Below are 22110 nucleotides of genomic sequence, written 5' to 3'. Positions count from 1 at the left end.
CTAAGCCATGCCTATGTGTTGACATTGGTGGTAACACAGTCCAAGCCTTGGTCTTTGGATTGTAACATTCAACAGTGTTTAATGTCTTTAAACCATCCCGGCCTCCAATGACAAACAGCTTGTCATCGATGACAGCAACACCAAACTGAAGCCTCCTGCCATTCATCACTCCAGCCTGAATCCATATATTTGTTCTGAGATCATACTTTTCAATAGTTGTAGCACCTGATGAGACATAATAATAGGATAATGTATACAAAATGTATACAAAATTGGCATTGGCTGTGGTGTTTGTTTTTTTTTTTTTTTCTAGAAGTGTCAAAACTTTAATATTGTTTTCTGATTACTTCCAACAACTTGACAAATATATTTTCTTTCTTTACAGAAAGTAGTTCCTGGTGGGGAGGGGGGTGAGGGAGAGAGAGAAAGAGATAGAGTGTTTTTTCCCTCCCCAAGGAAAGTGAAAAAAAACCCCTAAATGTTCCCTATAGAATCAAAGTATTGCAAGTCTGGATAACAGTATGCTCTAACTTTATGATCTTTTTTTACAGTTCAGTGGCATAACTAGCTAAGATAACTAATCTTGTTATGCTTAATTCCAATCTTCCATACAGCGTAAAAAAAGCCTGTGAAATTACGTGATATTTTCATCAAAGATTAGAAGTTGTATTTTAATTTGGGTTCATATTTTCTTTCTTATTTTAGGTATTCATGTGTAGGTTTTTTTCAGACACATTTCCACTGGAAGTACAGAATGTTGTACTTATAATCTCAAGCAAAATATTTAAAGAATGTTTCCATATACAGTTAAAACCATTTCCTGCTGAACTTAGTCATTTGAATTACTTTCACAGGTGAACTCAAAAGCTATAAAGAGCATTATGTATAAAATAACTTACCAGTTAATCATGAAAAAGTCATTAAGAAGCCTCTGATGTTAAAAGTAACTTGTATGTAATATACAGAGATACAAAATGAAGAGTTTATTAACAAAAACAGAGGGATAAAGGAAACATATTTAACTTAACTAGATTCCAGAAAGTGAAAGAGTAATGCATTCCATTAAATGTAATATGAGTGTAGGAAAATTTAATTTAAAGCAAAAGCACAAATATTTAAATGAGAGATGAGTTTAAATTAATCCTTAAGAGAGAAACTTGATAATTCATCTGAAATGTAACCAATGTTTTATTTTTACATACACATAACAGTGCTTCATTTCCAAAGTTTAAATATCCCTACAGAAAGAATCAACATAATTATTAGGCTTTACCAACTAACTATTTGGTTTATAATAAAAGATTATAATTCCATGGGAAATAATTCTTTTAGGGTTCATTCATTCTTTGGAACAGAAGAGCAATGAACCAAGTGGAAACAAACATCATGAAAGCAACACTTTTGTTAATTGAACTAAAAAAGATATAATTTAAATTCAATTTGTATCTAAGTGTAGCAGAGCAGCAATAATGTACAATTCATCTGGTTATATTAAATCCCTTGCTAGTTTTATGAAGCCGTAAGATACATGAAGCAATTTTTGCATTCGATTGAGAGAAATACTTATTTATCTTTTTGCCCCTAATTTAAAACTGAGAGCTGTGTAAATGCATTAATCTTTAGGTTCAAAAGAAAAAAAAATACAGATTATTTGATACAGTTGTTTGGTGGTGCTGCAGGGCATATTATAATGATGCATAGTATAAAGTAATGTCATAATGTTTAAAATTTTTTATATGTGAATCTGTTCATGTTAAAAGCTAGAACTGTAGCATATGAGTTCTATAATGCTATGTCAATGGTAAAGAGTACAGTTTAAAGGCTTTGTCATTCTGATTCCAGAAAATCTTACTAACATAACAAACACAGTCTTTGAATTATGCTCAGCTATTTATTTTCTAATATTGGTTAAAACTGAATTTGTCACAATATTTTATTACATTACATATAGAGCATCTAATCCAGCAGTTCCTGGAGTGCCTGAATTCTGTTTATCCAGTAAGGTGCCTTGCTAATCTATACTAATAATACTAATACTAATACAAAGTGGAATAGGTATCAGTTCTATAAAATGGTCTTTGGTATCAGGAACATGAATATAATACATTCCAGACTGCTGTGCAGACAAGAACAGAAGACCTCTGAAGTTACTGTAGCCCTTGGATGAAATCAGCTCATGGATGAAGAAGAGATGATAGAATCAACTATAATATTACAGATACCTTGTCAACGGGTAGAAAAGCATACTTTGACTTTTTTTGACCAAATTCTATTTCATGCACCCCTGTCAGTTCTGTTCCCAGCACTGGAATGCCAATAGAGTCTCCATGGATGCTAAGATAGCATGAAGAAGGATGTGGAAGTGACGTCTTTTTAACTGTATTTGATGACACTCTTCCTACAGGAAGAGTTCTAGGCCTAGAATTTCTTATCAGAAATCATTAGTCACTATACGCATTTTTTAGTACATCATCACTGCATTCATGCCAGCTGCATCATTTCATACCAGTCTTGCATTCCCTAGACATTTTTCAAAAATCACTGAGCCAAGTTAAAAATCTAATTCTCTTTAGTGACTCTCAGCATAGACAATCAGCCTGCAACTTGCAAAGTGAGTAAAACTTACCAGAAAACCAATCCACCAGCTGTAGCTGTATACAACGAAGCCTAAACAGGAAATAGCTGTGTAGAAAACACCTACAGTCTCTCCCCTGCTCCCACAGAAAACAGTTGCCCTAGTTCCAGCTGGGATAGAGGTAATTTTCTTTCTAGTATCTGGTATAGTGTAATGTTTTGGGTTCAGTATGAGAAGAATGTTGGTAACACACTGATGTTTTCGGTTGTTGCTAAGTAGTGCTTGGACTAAGGCAAGGATTTTTCAGCTTCTCATGCCCAGCCAGCAAGAAGGCTGGAGGGGCACGAGAAGTTGGGAGGGGACACAGCTGGGACAGCTGACCCAAACTGGCCAACAGGGGTGTTCCATACCATGTGACGTCATGTCCAGTATATAAACTGGGGGGAGTTGGCCTGGGGGGATTGCTGCTTGGGAACTAACTGGGCATTGGTTGGCAAGTGGTGAGCAATTGCATTGTGCATCATTTGTTTTGTATATTCCAATCCTTTTATTATTATTGTCATTTTATTATTGTTATTATAATCATTATTAGTTTCTTCATTTCTGTTCTATTAAAGTGTTCTTATCTCAACCCACAAGTTTTACTTTTTTTTCCCCCATTCTCTCCCCCATCTCACTGGGTGAGGGGGGAAGTGAGTGAGTGGCTGCGTGGTGCTTAGTTGCTGGCTGGGGTTAAATCACAACAACAGTGAAGCAGCTGTGACCTTTGTTTATAGCCCCAACCACAAAATGAAGTAACATCTCCTATTCTGTTAACACATCAGGCCTGTCACGGAGCAGACTTAGTACACAGCTGGATATGGGCCTGTCTAAACATACAAACAAACAAATATATAAATACATTTTTAAAAATGGTGCCATGTCCTCACCATGAAGACAGTCAAGCAAATTGAACAGTTCATCCATAGACATTGCACAGTCTTCATCCTTGAAGGTTTTCAAGACCCGAATGGATATGGTCTGATCTCATAGCTGACCCTGCTTTGAGAAGGAAGTTGAACTAGAGACCTCCTGCGGTCCCTTCCAACCTGAATTATCCTGTGACTCTGTGATTGCATGATCTGGGATGGAGACTGTGGCCATCAGTTTCTTTTCCTAGGCACAATTAACTTTTAGTAAGAGAAAACCTCATATATGACACAGTTTTATTTAAGATTATGAAATTAAATACTGTGTGAATAAAGCACCTTTGCAGTCCTCTTCATTTTCCACTATGTCATACATTTCTTTGAATTTCTTGTTATTTATTATTTATATAAACAACTATCTGTCAAAAATAGACATAGTCATGAACTAAACCCATAACAATTCCTTGCCAACTTTCACTCCCAGGAGAACTACATGAAGTCCTCTGTTTAACTTGAAGAGAGGAACATTTACCCCACACATCAGACATTAGTACCATTTTGAATGTGCTTTCTCAAATTTAATAGGTAATAAGAACACAAACAAAATAGTTTTAACAAGCATTAAGCCATTCTTAATTCAAGTAATGGGATTATGTTTGGTTTAACAACACAGATCATTGTTTCTGATTAGGTACTTCTCATGGGGAAAAAAATTGATTAAAGAAAAAAACTTGTCTTGCACTAGTGTTGTTCTGTAATAAACTGTTTTGATTACAATGGCTCTGCAGAAGTAATATTTAAATTGGAAAAAAATTTCAACAAGAAGGTGGTGGAACCACTGAAAGTTATTATCAACAGAGATTTTAGGATATCTTTAATTGGAGATTATTGAGAACAAACATATTTCATTCATACTGAACATAATCCTATAACATAGGGTATCTGTATACATGAAATTAGATTTCTCTTACAGCTTTACAGCCTGTGATTCCTTAAATGTACCCTAGATGGAGGCAATGAGAATTATACTAAGGTTGTTTGCATTTTAAGCCTACTTCTTTTTATGTTTAGACTGTTATTCATTCACATACAAACAAAGAAGTACTGGGGCATCTTAGGTTAAGAAAGGGAACAACCTTCTACCTTTTCTAGGAAGAAAACTGGGTGACTATTTCTGATAAATAGATTCTTTCCTTTAGTTCAACTGATTTGTTCTTGAAAGTAAAAGGATTTTCTGCACCTAGGAGCAGAGAAGAGGCAAAATCTCGATTAAGTACAACGGGATTTTACTAGACAGATCAGTTTAGCTACTTGTGTGTCAGGTCCTCTAGATATATAAAATCAATAACATATTGGAATAATGATTTTTCAGCCATCATATACTTTATGATTTGCATATACTTCAGAAATAAAGTATTATTACATTGCCAAATGTTGACATCACAAAAATGCTAAGAACTAATTTACTTGCTCTGAAAAACAATAAAAGCAGAAGCTCTGAAGTATCCTGAGGTGCATCAAGCATCGTATAACCAGCCGGTCAAAAGAGGTGATTATCCTGCTGTATTCAGCATTGGTATGGCTTCACCTTGAGTACCATGTGCAGTCTGGGGCCCCACAATTTAAGAAGGATGTAAAGGTCCTTGAATGCATCAAGAGGAGGGCAACAAAGCTGGTGAAAGGGCTGGAAGGCATGTCCTACGAGGACCAGCTAAGGACTTTGGGCTTGTCTAGTTTGGAGAAAAGGAGGCTGAGGGGTGACCTCATTGCTCTCTACAGCTTCCTGAGGAGGGGAAGGGGAGAGGGAGGTGCTGAGCTCTTCTGCCTGGTACCCAGTGACAGGACATGTAGGAACAGTTCAAAGCTGCACTAGGGGAGGTTTAGACTGGACATCAGGAAGCATTTCTTTACCGAGAGGGTGGTCAAACACTGGAACAGGCTTCCTAGAGAGGTGGTCGATGCCCCAAGCCTGTCAGTGTTTAAGAGGCATTTGGACAATGCCCTTAATAACTTGCTTTAACTTGGTCAGCCCTGAAGTGGTCAGGCATTTGGACTAGATGATTGTGTAGGTCCCTTCCAACTTTCTGTTCTGTTCTGTTCTATTCTAAGACATTACAGCTCTCGTCTGCTATGTAAATGACAATGGGACAGTCAGGACAACAGGCATGATCTGTCTATGAAAATCTTACTTTAAAGAATTTCTGTTAAAGATTGGAGTCTTTATATTAATTTTATTCATATTAAATATTTAAAGATGCTAATACAGAGAAATAAATAATTCACAGCCTCTTTCAAAAAAAACACAGATTGAACACAATGCTTAAATCATCTCTTGTAGCTATAGCTCTTTCTTTGGGTATATTCTCTACTTTATTGTTGATTTCCTGCAACCTATTGATTGTATCATCTTCTGCATCATTGTTGAAGTGCATGCCACTAATTTCATTACCAACAAGGGCATCATTCCTCTTGATGACAAGAGGCTTGAGCTAGTTTTGCTGAACACTCTGGTCACTAAGTGAAGACTGTTTTGAAAATATGTCTGTTTTCCTGGTTTTTAAGCATCTTAATTAATTCAGGTGGGCAGCAACATCATTCTCACTTGCTCTCACATCCTTTTCTGAAGATTGACCTTAAACACTTATGGCAAGGCTACTGGAGCTAAATAATTCATAATCAAGTTTTTTTGTAAATATTTAGCAATTCTGTTTTAACATATATTTAAGCAGCTGATTATTTTTTATGACTTCAGGTGGCAGCTCTGTCATTGCCAGGAGCCTAAGTGGATCATAAAATCATAGAATCATTTAGGTTTGAAAAAGACCTTTAAGATCATCATGTCCAATCATAAATGTAACACTGCCAAGTCCACCAGTAAACCATGTCCCTAAGCACCACATCTACACGTCTTTTAAATACCTCCAGGGATGGTGATTCAACCACTTCCCTGGGCAGCCTGTTCCAATGCTTGACAACCCTTTCTGTGAAGCAATTCTTCCTAATATCCAACCTAAACCTCCCCTGGTGCAACCTGAGGCCATTTCCTCACAACCTATCGCTTGCTACTTGGGAGAAGAGACTGACCCCCCACCTCACTACAACCACCTTTCAGGTAGTTGTGGAGAGCGATAAGGTCTCCCCTCAGCCTCCTTTTCTCCAGGATAAACAACCCCAGTTCCCTCAGCCGCTCCTCATCAGATTTGTGCTCTAGATCCTTCATCTGCTTCGTGTTCTAGATCCTTCATCAGCTTCGTTGCCCTTCTCTGGACATGCTCCAGCACCTCAGTGTCTTTCCTGTAGGGAGGGGCCCAAAACTGAACACTGTATTCCAGGTGCGGCCTCACCAGTGCCGAGTACAGGGGGATGATCATTTCCCTGCTCCTGCTGGCCACACTATTTCTGATACCGGCCAGGGTGCCGCTGGCCTTCTTGGCCACCTGGGCACACTGCTGGCTCATATTCAGCTGGCTGTCGACCAACACCCCCAGGTCCTTTTCTGACGGGCAGCTTTCCAGCCACTCTTCCCCAAGCCTGTAGCATTGCGTGGGGTTGTTGTGACCCATGGGCAGGACCCAGCACTTGGCCTTGTTGAACCTCATACAGTTGGCCTCAGCCCATCGATCCAGCCTGTCCAGGTCCCTCTGTAGAGCCTGCCTACCCTCAAGCAGATCAGCACTCCCACCCAACTTGGTGTTGTCTGCAAATTTCCTGAGGATGCACTTGATCCCCTCATCCAGATCATTGATAAAGATATTAAACAGAACTGGCCCCAGTACTGAGCCCTGGGGAACACCACTTGTGACCAGCTGCCAACTGGATTTAACTCCATTTACCACAACTCGTTGGGCCTGGCCATCCAGACAGTTTTTTATCCAGTGAAGAGTATGGCTCTCCAAGCCATGAGCAGCCAGCTTTTCCAGAAGAATGCTGCGGGAAATGGTGTCAAAGGCTTTACTAGTGTCCAGGTAAACAATATCCACAGCCTTTCCCTAATCCACTAAGTGGGTCATCTTGTCATAGAAGGAGATCAGGTCAGTCAAGCAGGACCTGCCTTTCATAAACCCATGCTGACTGGGCCTCATCACCTGGTTGTCCTGTACATGGCCATGTAATGGCACTCAGGATGTTCTGCGCCATAACATTCCCCAGCACCAAGGTCAGACTGACAGGCCTGTAGTTCCCCAGATCATCCTTCTGGCTGTTCTTGTAGATGGGCATCACATTTACTAACCTCCTGTCAACTGGGACCTCCCCAGTTAGCCAGGACTGCTGATAAATGATGGAAAGTGGCTTGGTGAGCACTTCCACCAGCTCCCTCAGCACTTTTGGGTGGATCCCATCCAACCCCATCGACTTGTGTGTGTCTAAGTGGTGTAGCAGGTTGCTAACCATTTCACCTTGGATTATGGGGGCTTCATTCTGCTCCCCATCCCTGTCTTCCAGCTCAGGGGGCTGGGTACCCCAAGAACAACTGGTCTTACCATTAAAGACTGAGGCAAAGAAGGCATGAAGTGCCTCAGCCTTTTCCTCATCCTTTGCCACTATGTTTTCTCCCTCATCCAATACAGGATGGAGATTCTTCTTAGCCCTCCCTTTGTTGCTAATGTATTTATTCAATCATTTTTTATTGTCTTTTATGGCAGTAGCCAGATTAAGTTCTAGCTGGGCTTTGGCCCTTCTGGTTTTCTCCATACATAACCTCATGACATCCTTCTAGTCCTCCTGAGTTGCCTGCCCCTACTTCCAAAGGTCATAAACTCTCCTTTTTTCCCCTGAGTTCCAGCCAAAGCTCTCTGTTCAGCCAGGACGGTCTTCTTCCCTGCTGGCTCATCTTTCAGCACATGGAGGTGGCCTGCTCCTACACCTTTAAGATTTCCTTCTTGAAGAATGTCCAGCCTTCCTGGACTCCTTTGCCCTTCAGACTTGCCTCCTGAGACATTCTGTCAACCAGTCTCCTAAACAGGCCAAAGTCTGCCCTCCAGAAGTCCAAAGTGGCAGTTCTGCTGACCCCCCTCCTTGCTTCTCCAAGAATCAAAAACTATAACTTCATGATTGCTGTGCCCAAGACGGCCTCCAACCATCACATCACCCTCAAGTCCTCTATTTGCAAACAACAGGTCCAGTGGAGTGCCCTCCTTAGTTGGCTCACTCACCAGGAAGTTATCTTCCACACACTCCAGGAACCTCCTAGACTCTTTCCTCTCTGCTGTACTTTATTTCCAGCAGACACCTGGTAAGTTCAAGTCCCCCACAAGAGCAAGGGCTAGCAATTGTGAGACTTCTTGCAGCTGCTTATAGAATATTTCATCTGCTTCTTCATCCTGGTTGGGTGGTCTGTAACAGACTCCTGCCATGATATCTGCCTTGTTGGCCTCCCCCCTGATTCTTACCCATAAACACTCAACCCTATTGTCACCATCATCAAGCTCTAGACAATCAAAACACTCGCTAACATACAGGGCTGCTCCACCGCCTCTCCTTCCTTGCCTATCCCTTCAGAAGAGTTTATAGCCAGCCATTGCAGCACTCCAATTGCACGAATCATCCCATCGTTCTTCCGTGATGGCAACTATATAATAGTTTTCCAGCTGCACAACGGCTTCCAACGCCTCCTGTTTGTTGCCTGTGCTGTGTGCATTGGTGTACAGGCACTTCAGTTGGGCTATTGATCCCGCCACCTTTTCGGGGGGAGAAGTACTAATTCCCACGTGACCATTCTCAGGCCCTCCTGTCATTTCTAACACATCAATAACCCTCACATCTCTGCTGCTGCATGGATCTCCATCCCCTTTCTCCAATGAGATGGCAGACCAAAGGACCTGGCTAGCACACCATCCCTCAGACATTGACATGCTGCCCCCAGGCTTATCTCTAGTGAGCCTAGTTTTATTCCTTCCACCCTTCAAATTTAGTTTAAAGCTCTTTCAATGAGCCCTGCTAACTCCTGCACAAAGATCCTTTTCCCCCTTTGAGACAGGCATACCCTATCTGTCACCAGCAGGCCTGGTGTCATGTAAACCAACCCATGATCAAAAAACCCAAAATTCTGCTGGTGACACCACACTCTGAGCCAGGTATTGATCTGCTGGCTCTTCCTGTTTCTTCCCTCATCATTCCCCGCAACTGGAAGCATAGAGGAGAACACTGCTTGTGCTCGATCCCTTAACCCTCGATCCCTGTCCTAAGGCCCTGAAGTCCCTCTTGATTGCCCTTGGACTTATTGTTGCAACTTCATTGCTGACTACCTGAAAAATCAATAATGGATAATAATCTGAGGGCCATACCAGGGCAGGAAGTTTTATCTTCACATCTTTAACCCGGGCTCCAGAGAGGCAGCAGACTTCCCTAAGAAGTGGGTCCAGTCTGCATATTGGGCCTGTTCCCAGACTGTTTCTTTGGTCATATCCATATTAATGTATCTCTCACCTCTGTTCATGGTCCAGTCCCCTACTTGGACAAGAATTGGATAAGCACCAGGATTCTTCCTTATCTGCAACCTTTTCCACAAGCCTTTCTTTCTAAAGGAAAGAAATCTAGGTTACAGACTGGAATAAAGCCATGAGATTGTCCAGATAAGCCTCTAATACTAGCTCCATTGGACTCTGGCCACAGCATCCACCAGCCGCTGTGAAGACAGCCCTCTTGTGCCCAGCAAGCCCCTGCAGTAGTCCTGTCATACTGTCAGGAAAAGATTTCAAAGAAATGAGAGCTGCTTTGTGAATTGCAGTGTGCACTCCACTGTAGTAGGACACTAGACATTTCTAAAGGTAGAGCCTGAGAGTTAAGAAAGTGATGGTGAGATGAAATGCAACATCAAAATAGAGGTATACCATTTCAATCCATCAGTTAGCATCACTGGCTAGCATCATTACATTTTCTTATCAGGTATAGATATGCAGGCAGGTGAGAACTTGAACTTGAATGTGAGCATGAGTTCAAGTTAATATTATATATATACACATATGTTTATACATAATGCATACATTTTATATAGATACATGCATATATTTTTAAACATACATGTCAATTTTTCATCTGTAAATAAAACATGGAAAGTACAATAGAGTATTTGTCTACCTTTAATTCTCTATTTTAGAGATAAATTAATTAAATTATATAATAACAGGGAGTATAAGAGTTCCTAAAAGAGACTGTTGTAAGACCAATTCCTGATTGCAATTTTTTCTTCTTGGTAGTGGGTGTTGGTGTCTAGTCCCTGAGATACTGGAGTGACTACAGCTATCGAAAAAAGATGAATAGACAGAAAAGGAGTGACTCATCAATCCAACTGACTGTCAAAATGCAGCAAAAAACTGCAACAAAAGCTCACTGCACAAAGCTCTAGGAAAGTATACTAGTCATAAATGTATCCTTATACATATAATAAAATGACAAGTCATAGTGTTTGTCATCATGGATAAAAGTGTAACTTGTTTTCCTATAAGACTTTGGATAATAATAAACTAATAGATGTTTATAAAAGACCAGTTTTTCACTTAAAAGAGTAGTGGGGCAGTAAGCACAGATTGCACGTGTACTTATGTGAGTAAAACCAATGTAAGAACTTCAGAAAAATATGAAATATGGCAGGTAGTGCACCATTTTACTGTGAGGGACATTCTTCCATATATATTCTCAATAAGGGACACCCACTGACTTTAGGCGGTCAGTGGTATTATAAGTATTACGGGATTATGCAGGTCAAAGTGATTATGATGGATGTCTACCTTTACAGAAAGTAATCAGTAAGTAATTAAGAGTAAATTATGAGTCACATTAAACTTAACCTTTGTATGTACTTCAATTTTTTATTGATGTTCCATCTCTCTACTTGTCAGTAGAAAGTTGATGTAATTTTAGTCCCTCGTTCATCTTTAAATATGTCACTTCTTTTTTTTTTAGCAGAAATCATGTTCTTTTCTCAGTTGTCGTATCACTACCATACTTGTTCTCTACAAACTGATAAAATATTTACATGATTGGAAAAAGAAGAAATAAGCAAGTCCCTTATTAAACTAGTATGATATCAGAAAGAAAGCAGGAAACTGGAAACATTACTGAAACAGAGAGACCATAAACAGTCTAACTTGCCTACAGGTCACAAAGGGTCTATAATTGTCTAACCAACTTTATAATTTTTTTTTTCTCTTTAGGTTTTTCACAGTAACATACATACATACATATATATATAAAAAAATATGATCTCACAGGAGTCTTTTCATGGTACAGCTAAATAACTTAGGCACACATAAGAGTGTTCTGTTGGAGGCCCCATGGTGTTAGATTAAGCCTCTGTTCCACAGGTTCAGGAAGTTATGATTTTCTCAGATGCCACAGAAAACTGTCAGAAGTATAGGAAAAAAAGTGAGCAGATAGGAGAAGAAACAGAAATAAATAAATTCAACACTACATGTAAGAGAAAATAGAGATCCTGAACTGTGTTGAAGTTGCAAGAAACCAAAATGATAATGAAGACCTTATTGTTGAATTTACTGTAATGTTGATGTGATTTTATTGTGTTAGTAACAATGTGGTGGTGCACTCAGAACTGTGAATAGCTGTAAGTTTATTACTTTTGATTTAAGTAAATAAAACCAAATAGATGCAGGATTTAAACAGGCTGTAGATTTCAGGGCCAGAAAAATCTACATTAATCATGTTTGCTGTGGTAGTATGTAAAGAACTACTCACAAATATGTCTTATTGTGCTAGGCACCGCAAAAATCAATGTAAAAATCAACTATATATATTACAGACTGAAACCCAGATATAAGCAGAAGAAGTAAGGCATGCAAAAATAAATAATATGATGGCAAATACTGGTTCATTCTACGGCCATATATTTATTCACTAGATTTAACTAGGTAGAGGTAAATAAATTGGGGAAAAAAATGAAAAGGATAAAAGCAGACAGTAAGATGAAGGTGAGATGGTAGGAAGAAGATGATGGTGTAAAGACCCAAATATTTTTGCAAAACAGGAATAAAGACACACAAAGATAGGCAAAAGATGAATTTAAATAAGAATAGAGTGGTGTTATTCCACTACAGCCACAGTGCTATAATATTCTCTGAACGGACACAGTTTCTTCCTTTGTTCAATTTCCTGGTTGTTTTTGATAACTAGGATGGATTCAGTTCATCCTATCAGGAGTGGGGAGGGATATAGCTTCAAACATGAAAATGTAGGCATCTGCAGTTTGAGGCATTTGTATAAGCTCCCAGGGTAGTCCTAGTCAGCAGTGCCAATGGATTCTGTACAGCTATCCTGTCCAGCAAATGTCAGTCTTGACTAGATCATCTGTAGTATCTCCATCTGTATTGACTACAGTGGGCACTAAGTGTATAGTTCAGGTGTAGACATGTGCAAACACTAAAATTTAGGTGAACCATATTCTAGTTCTAGCATCGGTTGTTAGTACCTTCCTACATTAGAGTGAAAGGGGAAAGACCATACCGGTTTCAGTAATGCAGGCTATGGCAGTTCAAGACAAGGGAACGGATCCCAGGCAAGTTTTCTACTGCATTTCTTTTCTATGAGAATTTATGTAAAACAACACTGATATTTTAAAGTAACTTTCAATAATAGATACTTTGAAAACAACAGTTTTAGGAGGCAAGAACTGCTTTCAGTCTTTACCTTTTGAGCATAACCTGGTTCACATGCATAATGTATTTCAGTAACTGTAGTCCAAATGCTTTTGTTTTTCTAGAATTCTGATTCATTTTAGTTAATGTGAAGAATCAGATTAAATGCTTACAAATTACAAATTATTAGATAACATTTTTATGCAGTACCACTGCTGTATGTTCCCTAAAGTAACTAACTTAACATTTTCTTTCAGTATTCATATCTCATTATAATTTATTAGCACTTTTGCAGATTTTCATTTTCTTGTTTGAAACAGATACAGTGACAATAAAATGTTTCTTTGTCAAGCTCCTTAACTGTCTGCTATTGTACCCTGTTCCCTCTTCCTGTGCTACCACAGTTGAGCACTTCCCTTGAAAAATTAATAAGCTATAAAGATGTATCTTCAAAATACATAATTTTTAAGGAGGGATTCTTATTCAATTTAGAGAACTGAAATGTTCCACACTGTATTTTGTATGGATTGCAGTATCGTCTCCAGATTTATTCACCAAGGTACCCAGGGGCCAAGGGACCGTTCATTCCCAGTACCTCACAGAGCATTTAGAAGGTGCTTTATAAAGAACTTGAAGAGAAACTTTCTGTCCTGAAAAGCTGTTATTTTTGAGAGAATAACCTTGCCCTATGAGTGGTGACAAATAACTCCTAAATTGTAAAGCAAGTATACAATTTGCAAAGTGTGAGTCATAACATATTTTAAAGTGTACTTGTTAATACCTCACGATTCTTTTACTTTCAATTTATTGATGGTTCTACTCCTGCTATAAAGTAAATATGGCCTTGAATTTAACATTGGTTTAAACATTACTTAAAATTATCCCCCAATAAAATTATCACAGCCTGTACAGATTTTTCTTAAATTACTGACCCACAGCTGTATGGTAATTTTTAAATTATGCAAATCCCTGTGGTTTGAATAATTACTGGCCCCAAAACTACATAACCATACATTGTACATGGCTATCTCACCTCTTTTCCCGTCTGTTTCTTTACATGCTCTGCCCTACATATTCTGCTTTTTACAGCAGCCTTTGCAACTGTGAAGGGGGGTGGGTGGGAAAGGAACTTTGCAGACAATTATTTATCTTCTGAAGTTGTCTATCTACACTCTCTAAAATAACAACACCACCTCACACTACTCATACATTACTTATATATTTTTAGAACAGTTTGGAGGAGGAAATAGAAGTCAGAGGAAGAAACATGCAAAGAAATGGAGCCAAAGATGTAACTGAGGGACAAAAGATGTTGGATAATACATGGGAGACTGATAGACACAGGTTTGAGAGGAAAGATTGTAGGTAGTCCATGAAGAAAACACATTTTAATGTAAAGTCTAAGATTGACATCATTTAAAGAGGTAATAAGGAATTTTGTGCTGACATAAAGACAGGATGTTGCAGGGAATACAATAAGACACAAATAGCAGTGTTCTTAGCCTTATCCTAATGTGTCTTTCTCCTGTCTGCTTCTGAGCTTGAAAGGTTTTAATCCCACCATGTCTATGAAGAGTTGAGCTTACAGGACCTATTCTAGAAATGTCACTTTTATATCTTGTATTTATTTATTTCACAAAGGAATTTAAGATCTTCTGGAGCAGGGAGAAACATCATCAGTTTGAGGAGAATGTTTATGCTACGGTTCCCATATGAATGCTTTTTACAATCCATCTTTGCTGCAGAACACCCGTGTATTTTATTTTCAGTTTTAGGAGAGTGAGGAGGAGAAGGTGAGGGATAGGAGCCATGAGCTAAGTCCAGAAGTTGCAGAACGCATGTGACTTAAGACACCTCTGACTTCTGCATTTCCCTTTTGACTAGCTCTAGACAGCATCTTGACACATGCACTTATGTTCACAGTTCCCATTCACTAAGCTTACTCTCCTTGTGTTCTGTAAACCAAAGCAAGGCACTTCACATAGGAGTCCGTTCTAGGAAGTAGCCACTTACTGATAGAGTATCTTCACACTTAACATTTTGGTACCTAAATCCAACATAGAGATTTTTTTTTTTCTCCTCTCTGTGCTTGAGTTTCCCTATAAAGAAAAAGAGACAATAGTATTTTCATACGTAGAAGGATATGTTGAAGACTGAGGAACTTGGGAGAATCGTGACAGGCAATGTATTATTACCTTTTACAACATAAAAGACTTGTTTAAAGTTGTGTGCTTGACCTGTACTTAAGTCCTGGACTTTGGGTTGGTAAGACTACTGCATTGTCCTTGTGTCTACATCCTGCCAGTTTTCAGCTAGGAACTAAGAGTAACCAAATTAACAGGATCCAAATATACTGTCAAATCGCATGGCACCCAGCTCACTCCCTGGTCCTGAATGCTTATATTTCATACGTAGTTGTTTCTTACTAGGTTCTAGTGGGAGCACTAAAACAAAAATGGAAGAAACACCTGTGTGCAGCATTCATTTCAGGGTCCATTCCTCATTGGCAGACTGGATGAGGATGCAGCATGTACGATTCCTTCCATCCTGCAGTAACTCTGAAAAGGATTTTAGCAGGCTTTCTAAGCTCAAGCACCTCTACAGGTTTTTAAGCATCCTAACCCTGATATGAAAACAGCATTCTAGTTGTCTGTGACACAGGCTTCACATGATTTCATTAACTCCGAACAAGTGTATACAGAAACAACAATTACATTGCAGGACCACGAGTCACTCTTTGCCATCAGATCTGGAGGGACTATAGAGTATCCCCTGGACACAGGCATCTAGCAGGAAGAGGGAAGGAACCCTCTCTACATTCACTTTCACCACTTCCAAGGTGATATCAGTATCTAGAGTCAAACAACCTATTTCAAACCACCATGGTGTGGTGCAATGGAGGAAGAGTCACTCAGCCGGATGCTGGTTCCAGTGACAAGCAAAAATTGATAGCATCACACGCCGGCTGAGATCAGAAAGTCTTCTCCTCTCTGCCGTTTCTTGTAGATGGCAGTCAGCAGAGCTGACTCGTAACTGAAACAACTTCCAAACTGTGCAAACTCAAAGAAATGAGCAATGTTGGTTAAGACTGCCTACCCCAGTCTACACAGGCTGTGATAGGATGTCTAACCAATGTTAGAAAACTGTAGACAACTACTTTTTTTCTAATCCCCATGGACAAACCGAAGTAATTCTGATTAAATGTTTCAGAAAACTGGAAAATCCAGTTTCCCAAGAACAGGAGGATGGAAGGAAGCAGTTGGGAAGATATTATAGTATATTTTTTTAGGGAAATGGGACATGCAGGTTTAATGTGGAAATATGAATAAAATAAATAAAGCAAAAAATCATTATTCATTTTTGGCTGCAGCGTATGTGCTGATTATGGAGAGATAGACATATTTTCCTATAAAACAAAATACCACAGTACACCACAGTTTCACTCTAGTGTTTTTTTAGTTGTCTAACAGTAAAAAGGAAAAATATGACTTATTAGACTAATATATTGGATATGAAACTGCGAAGATTAAAGAAAAGCAAATACATAGAACATTGAGGATCTTATAATAAACATACTACACACTCAGGCAATTCCTCTATACACACAAAAATGCACAAAGCCCTATTTTTCAGATGGACCAATCTCTAAAAAAGCTTGAGTTATTTCAGTGAGTAGTATTGAAGACAGAGTATATGAAAAAGACATAGAGAGGTGAAAAGAATTCATTTAATAGCTATTTGCATGATAAACAAAAGTGTGTGGAAGCACAAATGATTTCCGATAAGTAAGGATTTTTCCTGATGTTCTGGATACATTTCAATTATATTTTTTTTTTAACTTAAATTCCACTTATGATCCAGCTGGGTATTGGATGAGATTAGCTCTGTGTATTGTGCATACTTTCATGGGCATTATAAGCCCTGATTAATCAAGGTTTATGAAGTAATGAGAGATCTACAGAGGAAGAAAACTTTAGAAATGAATGTACTGTAGATAATCAGGGTACTTTTGCATGAAGGTCCAACTGCTGCTGACAATTCCTGTGTGTACGCAGCAGGGGTGTATATGATTCTCCCATCCAATGTTTCTGATGAAACAATATTACTAGATCTCACAGTTTTACCTTTATGTACAAATCAGTACACCATTGCACAATACAAATTTCTATTTTTTTTTTTAGTTAACATTTGTAAGCTTATAAAATTGTGAAATTGTTTTGGTGAAATTTTTTAAGTCATCTTTTAGTTATCTTCCTGTTACACTTACTCTTTTTCTGAAGCTAAGCATATTACATTTCCTTGCTAATGAATTGTAAATCAAGAATTTTGTATAAAGCTGGTTGTCATTCTCATATTTTTTTCATGATTGAAGACTAACCATATAGCAAGGTCATTGCATGAAAAAGAATAAATTGATTGCAATATTGTTTGCAGCTCTATGTTTCAAGTCAAATGCAGAAATTTCTAGAGCCTACTTCCAAAGATGTTATTAAGTATTTTTCAACCTGCTGTAGCTAGGCTACAGGAAGTCAGATAAACTTCATGAAGAATGTCTGAGACTATGACAGCAATGTATTCATTTCAGTTAAGCATAAATGCAGGAATTTTGGTATAAACAAAGTGAAAATTGCTTCAGAAGCAGATACAAATGCCTAAACATCTCCCCCTTGCTCCAGACCCCACCTTTGTATTCAATATAAACATTTCCACCATAAAGGTACTTTTTTCTTCTCATAGCTAGAATGACTCAGTACTTAAACCCATGAAGAAGGGTAGGAGTTCTACATTCAACATCACAAAATTTCTGCTTTTTTTTTTTCCCCTGCAAGACTTTCTGCTGATTTTGCTATTACTGAAGCTGTTGCTGACATGTATTCTGACCATTTTGTTCAAGATTTAGAGATGCTGCTGTGAGTAGGTGCAAACTGATGACCTCGATCTAGTGATCTGCAACGTTACATTTTGAACTGAAAAGATGGTTACTCAAGTGGAACGAGTGTGACCTAAATAGGTTACTGACACAGATATCAAGGAGAATCTCTTGGTAAAGAAAGAGCTATACAGAAAACAGGGTAGCAGTTAAATACTGTTCTCTTATAGACTGTAAAAAATTCTTTTAAGCACTCCAAAACTCTGTCACTTCTACACAAAAGTGTCTTACATTTTTTGAGTGGAAAAAAAAAAGTCATAAAGTTTTGCCATGAAGTGACTTGAACAAATATCAGAAAACTTTTGGGAATATTCTGAACTGATCAGAGAATTCTGATTAATTATTCAATATGATCAGAATTCTCTAAAACTAATACAAGTTTTTTCCAATATTTTAAAGAGTATCAGAAATGACAGCTTTTCGACAGTGATTTTAGGTATGCCTTTAGTGTTGGGTGTTTTGTTTTACAATATAGTGTTATGGTTATAACAGAAAAACATTAATGTTTTATGTTTTTTATCTAGTCTAAAACTTACAAAAGTCCCTTTTATTAATGATTTATAACATGCAGTCCACTAGTCTACCTTTGCTCATCAATGAAACACATGCCTCTTCTTTAAAAGCAGTTTTGTATTAGAACTTGTGCAAATAAGGTGCTAACAGTAAAAAGAAAAGTTCTACCTGTGGACAGCAGCAAATGCTGGGGGAACTGCATCTCCCACAGGAGAGGTGTGCACCCAGTGGAGCTCCCACCCCTGGGGAGGGGGTGATGGTGACCTGCACGAACTGTGAGAGGGAGTGCGTGTATCTGTGCTTGTGTGTGTGTGTCTGTGCATGTGTGTGCACGTGTGTGTCTGTGACTAGAACTTTTGGGGATTTGCCTAAGAAGGGTGTTCAGAAATTTGAAGAAGTTATTTCCTATTTTGTAAGTGTCTTGTACTGCAGTTCAGCTACCACATGACTGATATTGATCCTAAAGACTTAGCTCATCTGATTGCCAGTTAATTATGTATTAGAAGTAAATAAAAAAGCTGCTTTGATCATGATTTGGTTTAAACGATGTGAACTGAGCAGTTTGGTGCTGCAACACCACCAATTTCCTATTACCCCCAGTCTTCTTTTATTATCTATCATTATAGCTGTACAGATGCTCATCCACACTGCTTAGCTGTTGGCTCAGTTCCTGGGAGATTGTTTTGTTGCAATTACCTCCCTCTAAGGTAAACCTGTTGTAAAGGGTGCTATCCCTAACTTGCATGGATAGGAGCCAGCTAATGCCCAGTATCCACTGGGCTCTACATAGTGCCTGCTGTAGTCCAAAGGGACAAATGTGTTCATTTGGTCTTCCAGTTCAGTGTTAAAAATAACACTGAAGCTTACTGGGATGTTCCTATGCCTGAAACTGTAGCCTTTTGGAGCATTTCCTAGAATTTGGCATGAAGATTTTTGAGGTGCCTGAAGGTGCAAGATAGAGCTGGAGGACTGCACAGGGCAGTAGGTGCCGACATTTTTGAAGTCTTATCCACACTGGCTATTGAGGGTTGTTCCTGCAGTGAACGGTCTCCAGAACAACATTCAGGATTTGTGCTGGAAGAAATTACTTAGTTTACTCCAAAGCCAATCCCAGTAGTAACAACCATTACTAAAACTTGGGTGATCAGAGAACGGAAATTGGTTAGTGTGTGGAAAAGGATAATGTTTCTGACAGTGCAGTGGTTCTCTAAATTGTCCAGCTGCCATGCATTTGTCTTCTCTAGACCATACACAAGGTTTCTTTTTTTTTCTGTGTACCTTAATCAGCGATAACATATCTGCACTGGAAATGTCAGAAAATAGAGTAAGCAGCAGGGAAGTAATGAGGAGGGACACAGGAGAGTTCTTTGGAGAATAACGCCCCAAATATTCCCATGAAGGCAGCAGCCTCTTGCGCTGTCTGCTTGACCCCACAGGTTGTACCAACAGGTGTGAATACCAGGGCAACAGATTGGCAAGGTGGGGAGTTTGTGGGATGATGAAATTTATCTCCCGTGTGGTAACTTTGCCTCTTCCCTTATATTTGAAGCCATGGAGGCTTCAGAATAGATCACTTCAAGTTCTTCTCTTTATTTCAAACCGTAACTGAATCAGCAATTTCAGAAGTTAACTACACTGAAAAAATGCCAGAAATTAAGTGATGTAAAATAAGTACTGAAAAACTACCAGATGGTGTTACAATCTGGATTTTTTTCTATCCAGAAATGCCTGTGTGCGTGTCCGTGCGTGTCTGTGCCTGTCTCTGGGACACACGCTTAACTTTGCTGCTGGTTGAACCTGCTAATGGGAAAACGGCAGATTCATCCCTCAGGCCCAGCAGAGACCCCGGGCTCCCGGGAGCACCGTGCTGAGAGCTCCAGTGGGTCCTGGGCCCAGGCGGCTGGAGCCAGTGGCTGTGCCAACTTTCCTTCAGAGTTTGTAAGCATTAGACTATTTACTTGTATTCTAATACCTGAATAGGAATAAGACAACATACCAAGTTCTTATTAAAAAAAAAAAAACCTTAACAAAAATATATTATGTAGATGATCTATCATTAAATGCAGGAAGCCTGAGGCATAAATTCATTTGCATGCTGGATTAAGGAACAGCTTAAGTACAACAGATAGAGTGAGGTATTCTACCATGCTACAGCCTCAAACTTTTAAGAGAACAGCTCAATAATTCATATTACTTAAATGTATGAGTATATATACACATACATCTATGTATACTTACAAAGTATGCATATTTATGTAAAGCTTTTCAAAATGCACACCAGGGAGAAATGTTCTGCAATAAACACGTTGGAGGTTTTTTTTTTCCTTTTTTAAAAAGAAACACTATACCTTCTTAAGTAGGTTTTGCTGTTTGTTTATTATACAAATACAAGGACTATAAGCACTCACATTCCTAAAATTAAACTCAGTTACTGTACATTATATATTTTGAATGCAAATGCAAATAAGATGAAGATAACATGTTTTCTCAAGTTGATCATATACATCAAATGAATAAATAATGAATGCTGACAAATGTTTTATGTATGTGAAGACAAAGTGGTTTGTAGTAATTTCCACAACTTGCAAAATGCCACAAAACAATCTTGATGGATTTTACTTTTTTTTTCTTTTTCTTTTACAAATTCCCACTAAACAGAAGATGAAGGAGGTAGATAGATTTTTAAGTTACAGACATCTCAGATACATATCTTAAAAAACAAGAAAAATTACCTAAGAGTAAAAACATGATCTTTCTCTATTTTTTCCCTTTATTTACAGTATTTACAATACATTGTCCAATATTTCTTCCAGTATTAAAAAAGTATGCCTATATGAAAATGAAAAAAAATAAATTAAAATAAATAAGGATTAAGTGAAGTGTGCTGTGAGAAATGCCTTGCTAGAAATTTAAAAAAAAAAAAAAAGCCCAGAAAAATAAGGACATCTTTGAAGTTCGCCAGAGCAAATGAGTAACTTCATGTAGCTATGTTAGATGACATTCCTGTGAAATAATGGTATATAAGTAATAAACCACATTTGAAAAACCATACTTGTAAAGAAAAAAAGGATTATTACAAATGACTGAAAACCATTAAAGAAAAGGCAAAATATGTGATGTGAGTTTAAGGAACAATGACTGGAGACCTCACAATTTCACATTTCAGAAGATTCATTTTTTAATGTATCTGTGGTAATATAAAAGATCTTTCTAGAAAATATCTAAATAATAATGAAAGGACTTTTAATATTGCTTGATATAGACTAATGATGCACCTCACCTATTTAACATCAGAGAAATTTTTGTGATAGGTTTTATATCTAGTCACAAGATCAATGAAAAACACACCATTAATATCAATGTTTCAGTAAATCAACTGTTCCCTCTCTTTGTTAATGACCTGTCACATGTTTATGGAATAGTTTCTTGCTCATGTAATTTTTCATTTCTTTTTCCCTTGTATTTACTTAAAGACTGTGATTCAGTAAATAATGAACTAATCTAGGACTTTGATGAACTAATCTAGGACTATTCCAAAAATAATATATACCAGTGGGTTTGGATCATGGTTACCCTGACACTTCTGTTTTCTTTTTT

General features: G+C 38.2%; 1 protein-coding gene across 1 annotated transcript in view; it reads right to left on the bottom strand.

Annotated features, from left to right (window-relative positions):
- The window catches only part of KLHL1 (kelch like family member 1), a 242966-nt gene that overhangs the window by 47228 nt on the left and 173628 nt on the right, over window positions 1-22110 (bottom strand). Inside the window, exon 7 of the mRNA XM_069802592.1 lies at window positions 1-225. Coding sequence (XP_069658693.1) covers window positions 1-225 — 225 coding nt within the window. The remainder of the gene's footprint in view (window positions 226-22110) is intronic.

Source organism: Haliaeetus albicilla, chromosome 15 (assembly GCF_947461875.1).
Source record: "Haliaeetus albicilla chromosome 15, bHalAlb1.1, whole genome shotgun sequence".
Classification (NCBI taxonomy): Eukaryota; Metazoa; Chordata; class Aves; order Accipitriformes; family Accipitridae; genus Haliaeetus; species Haliaeetus albicilla.
The sequence above is the reverse complement of the archived record's forward strand: the minus strand, read 5'-3'. Positions and strand labels throughout refer to the sequence as shown.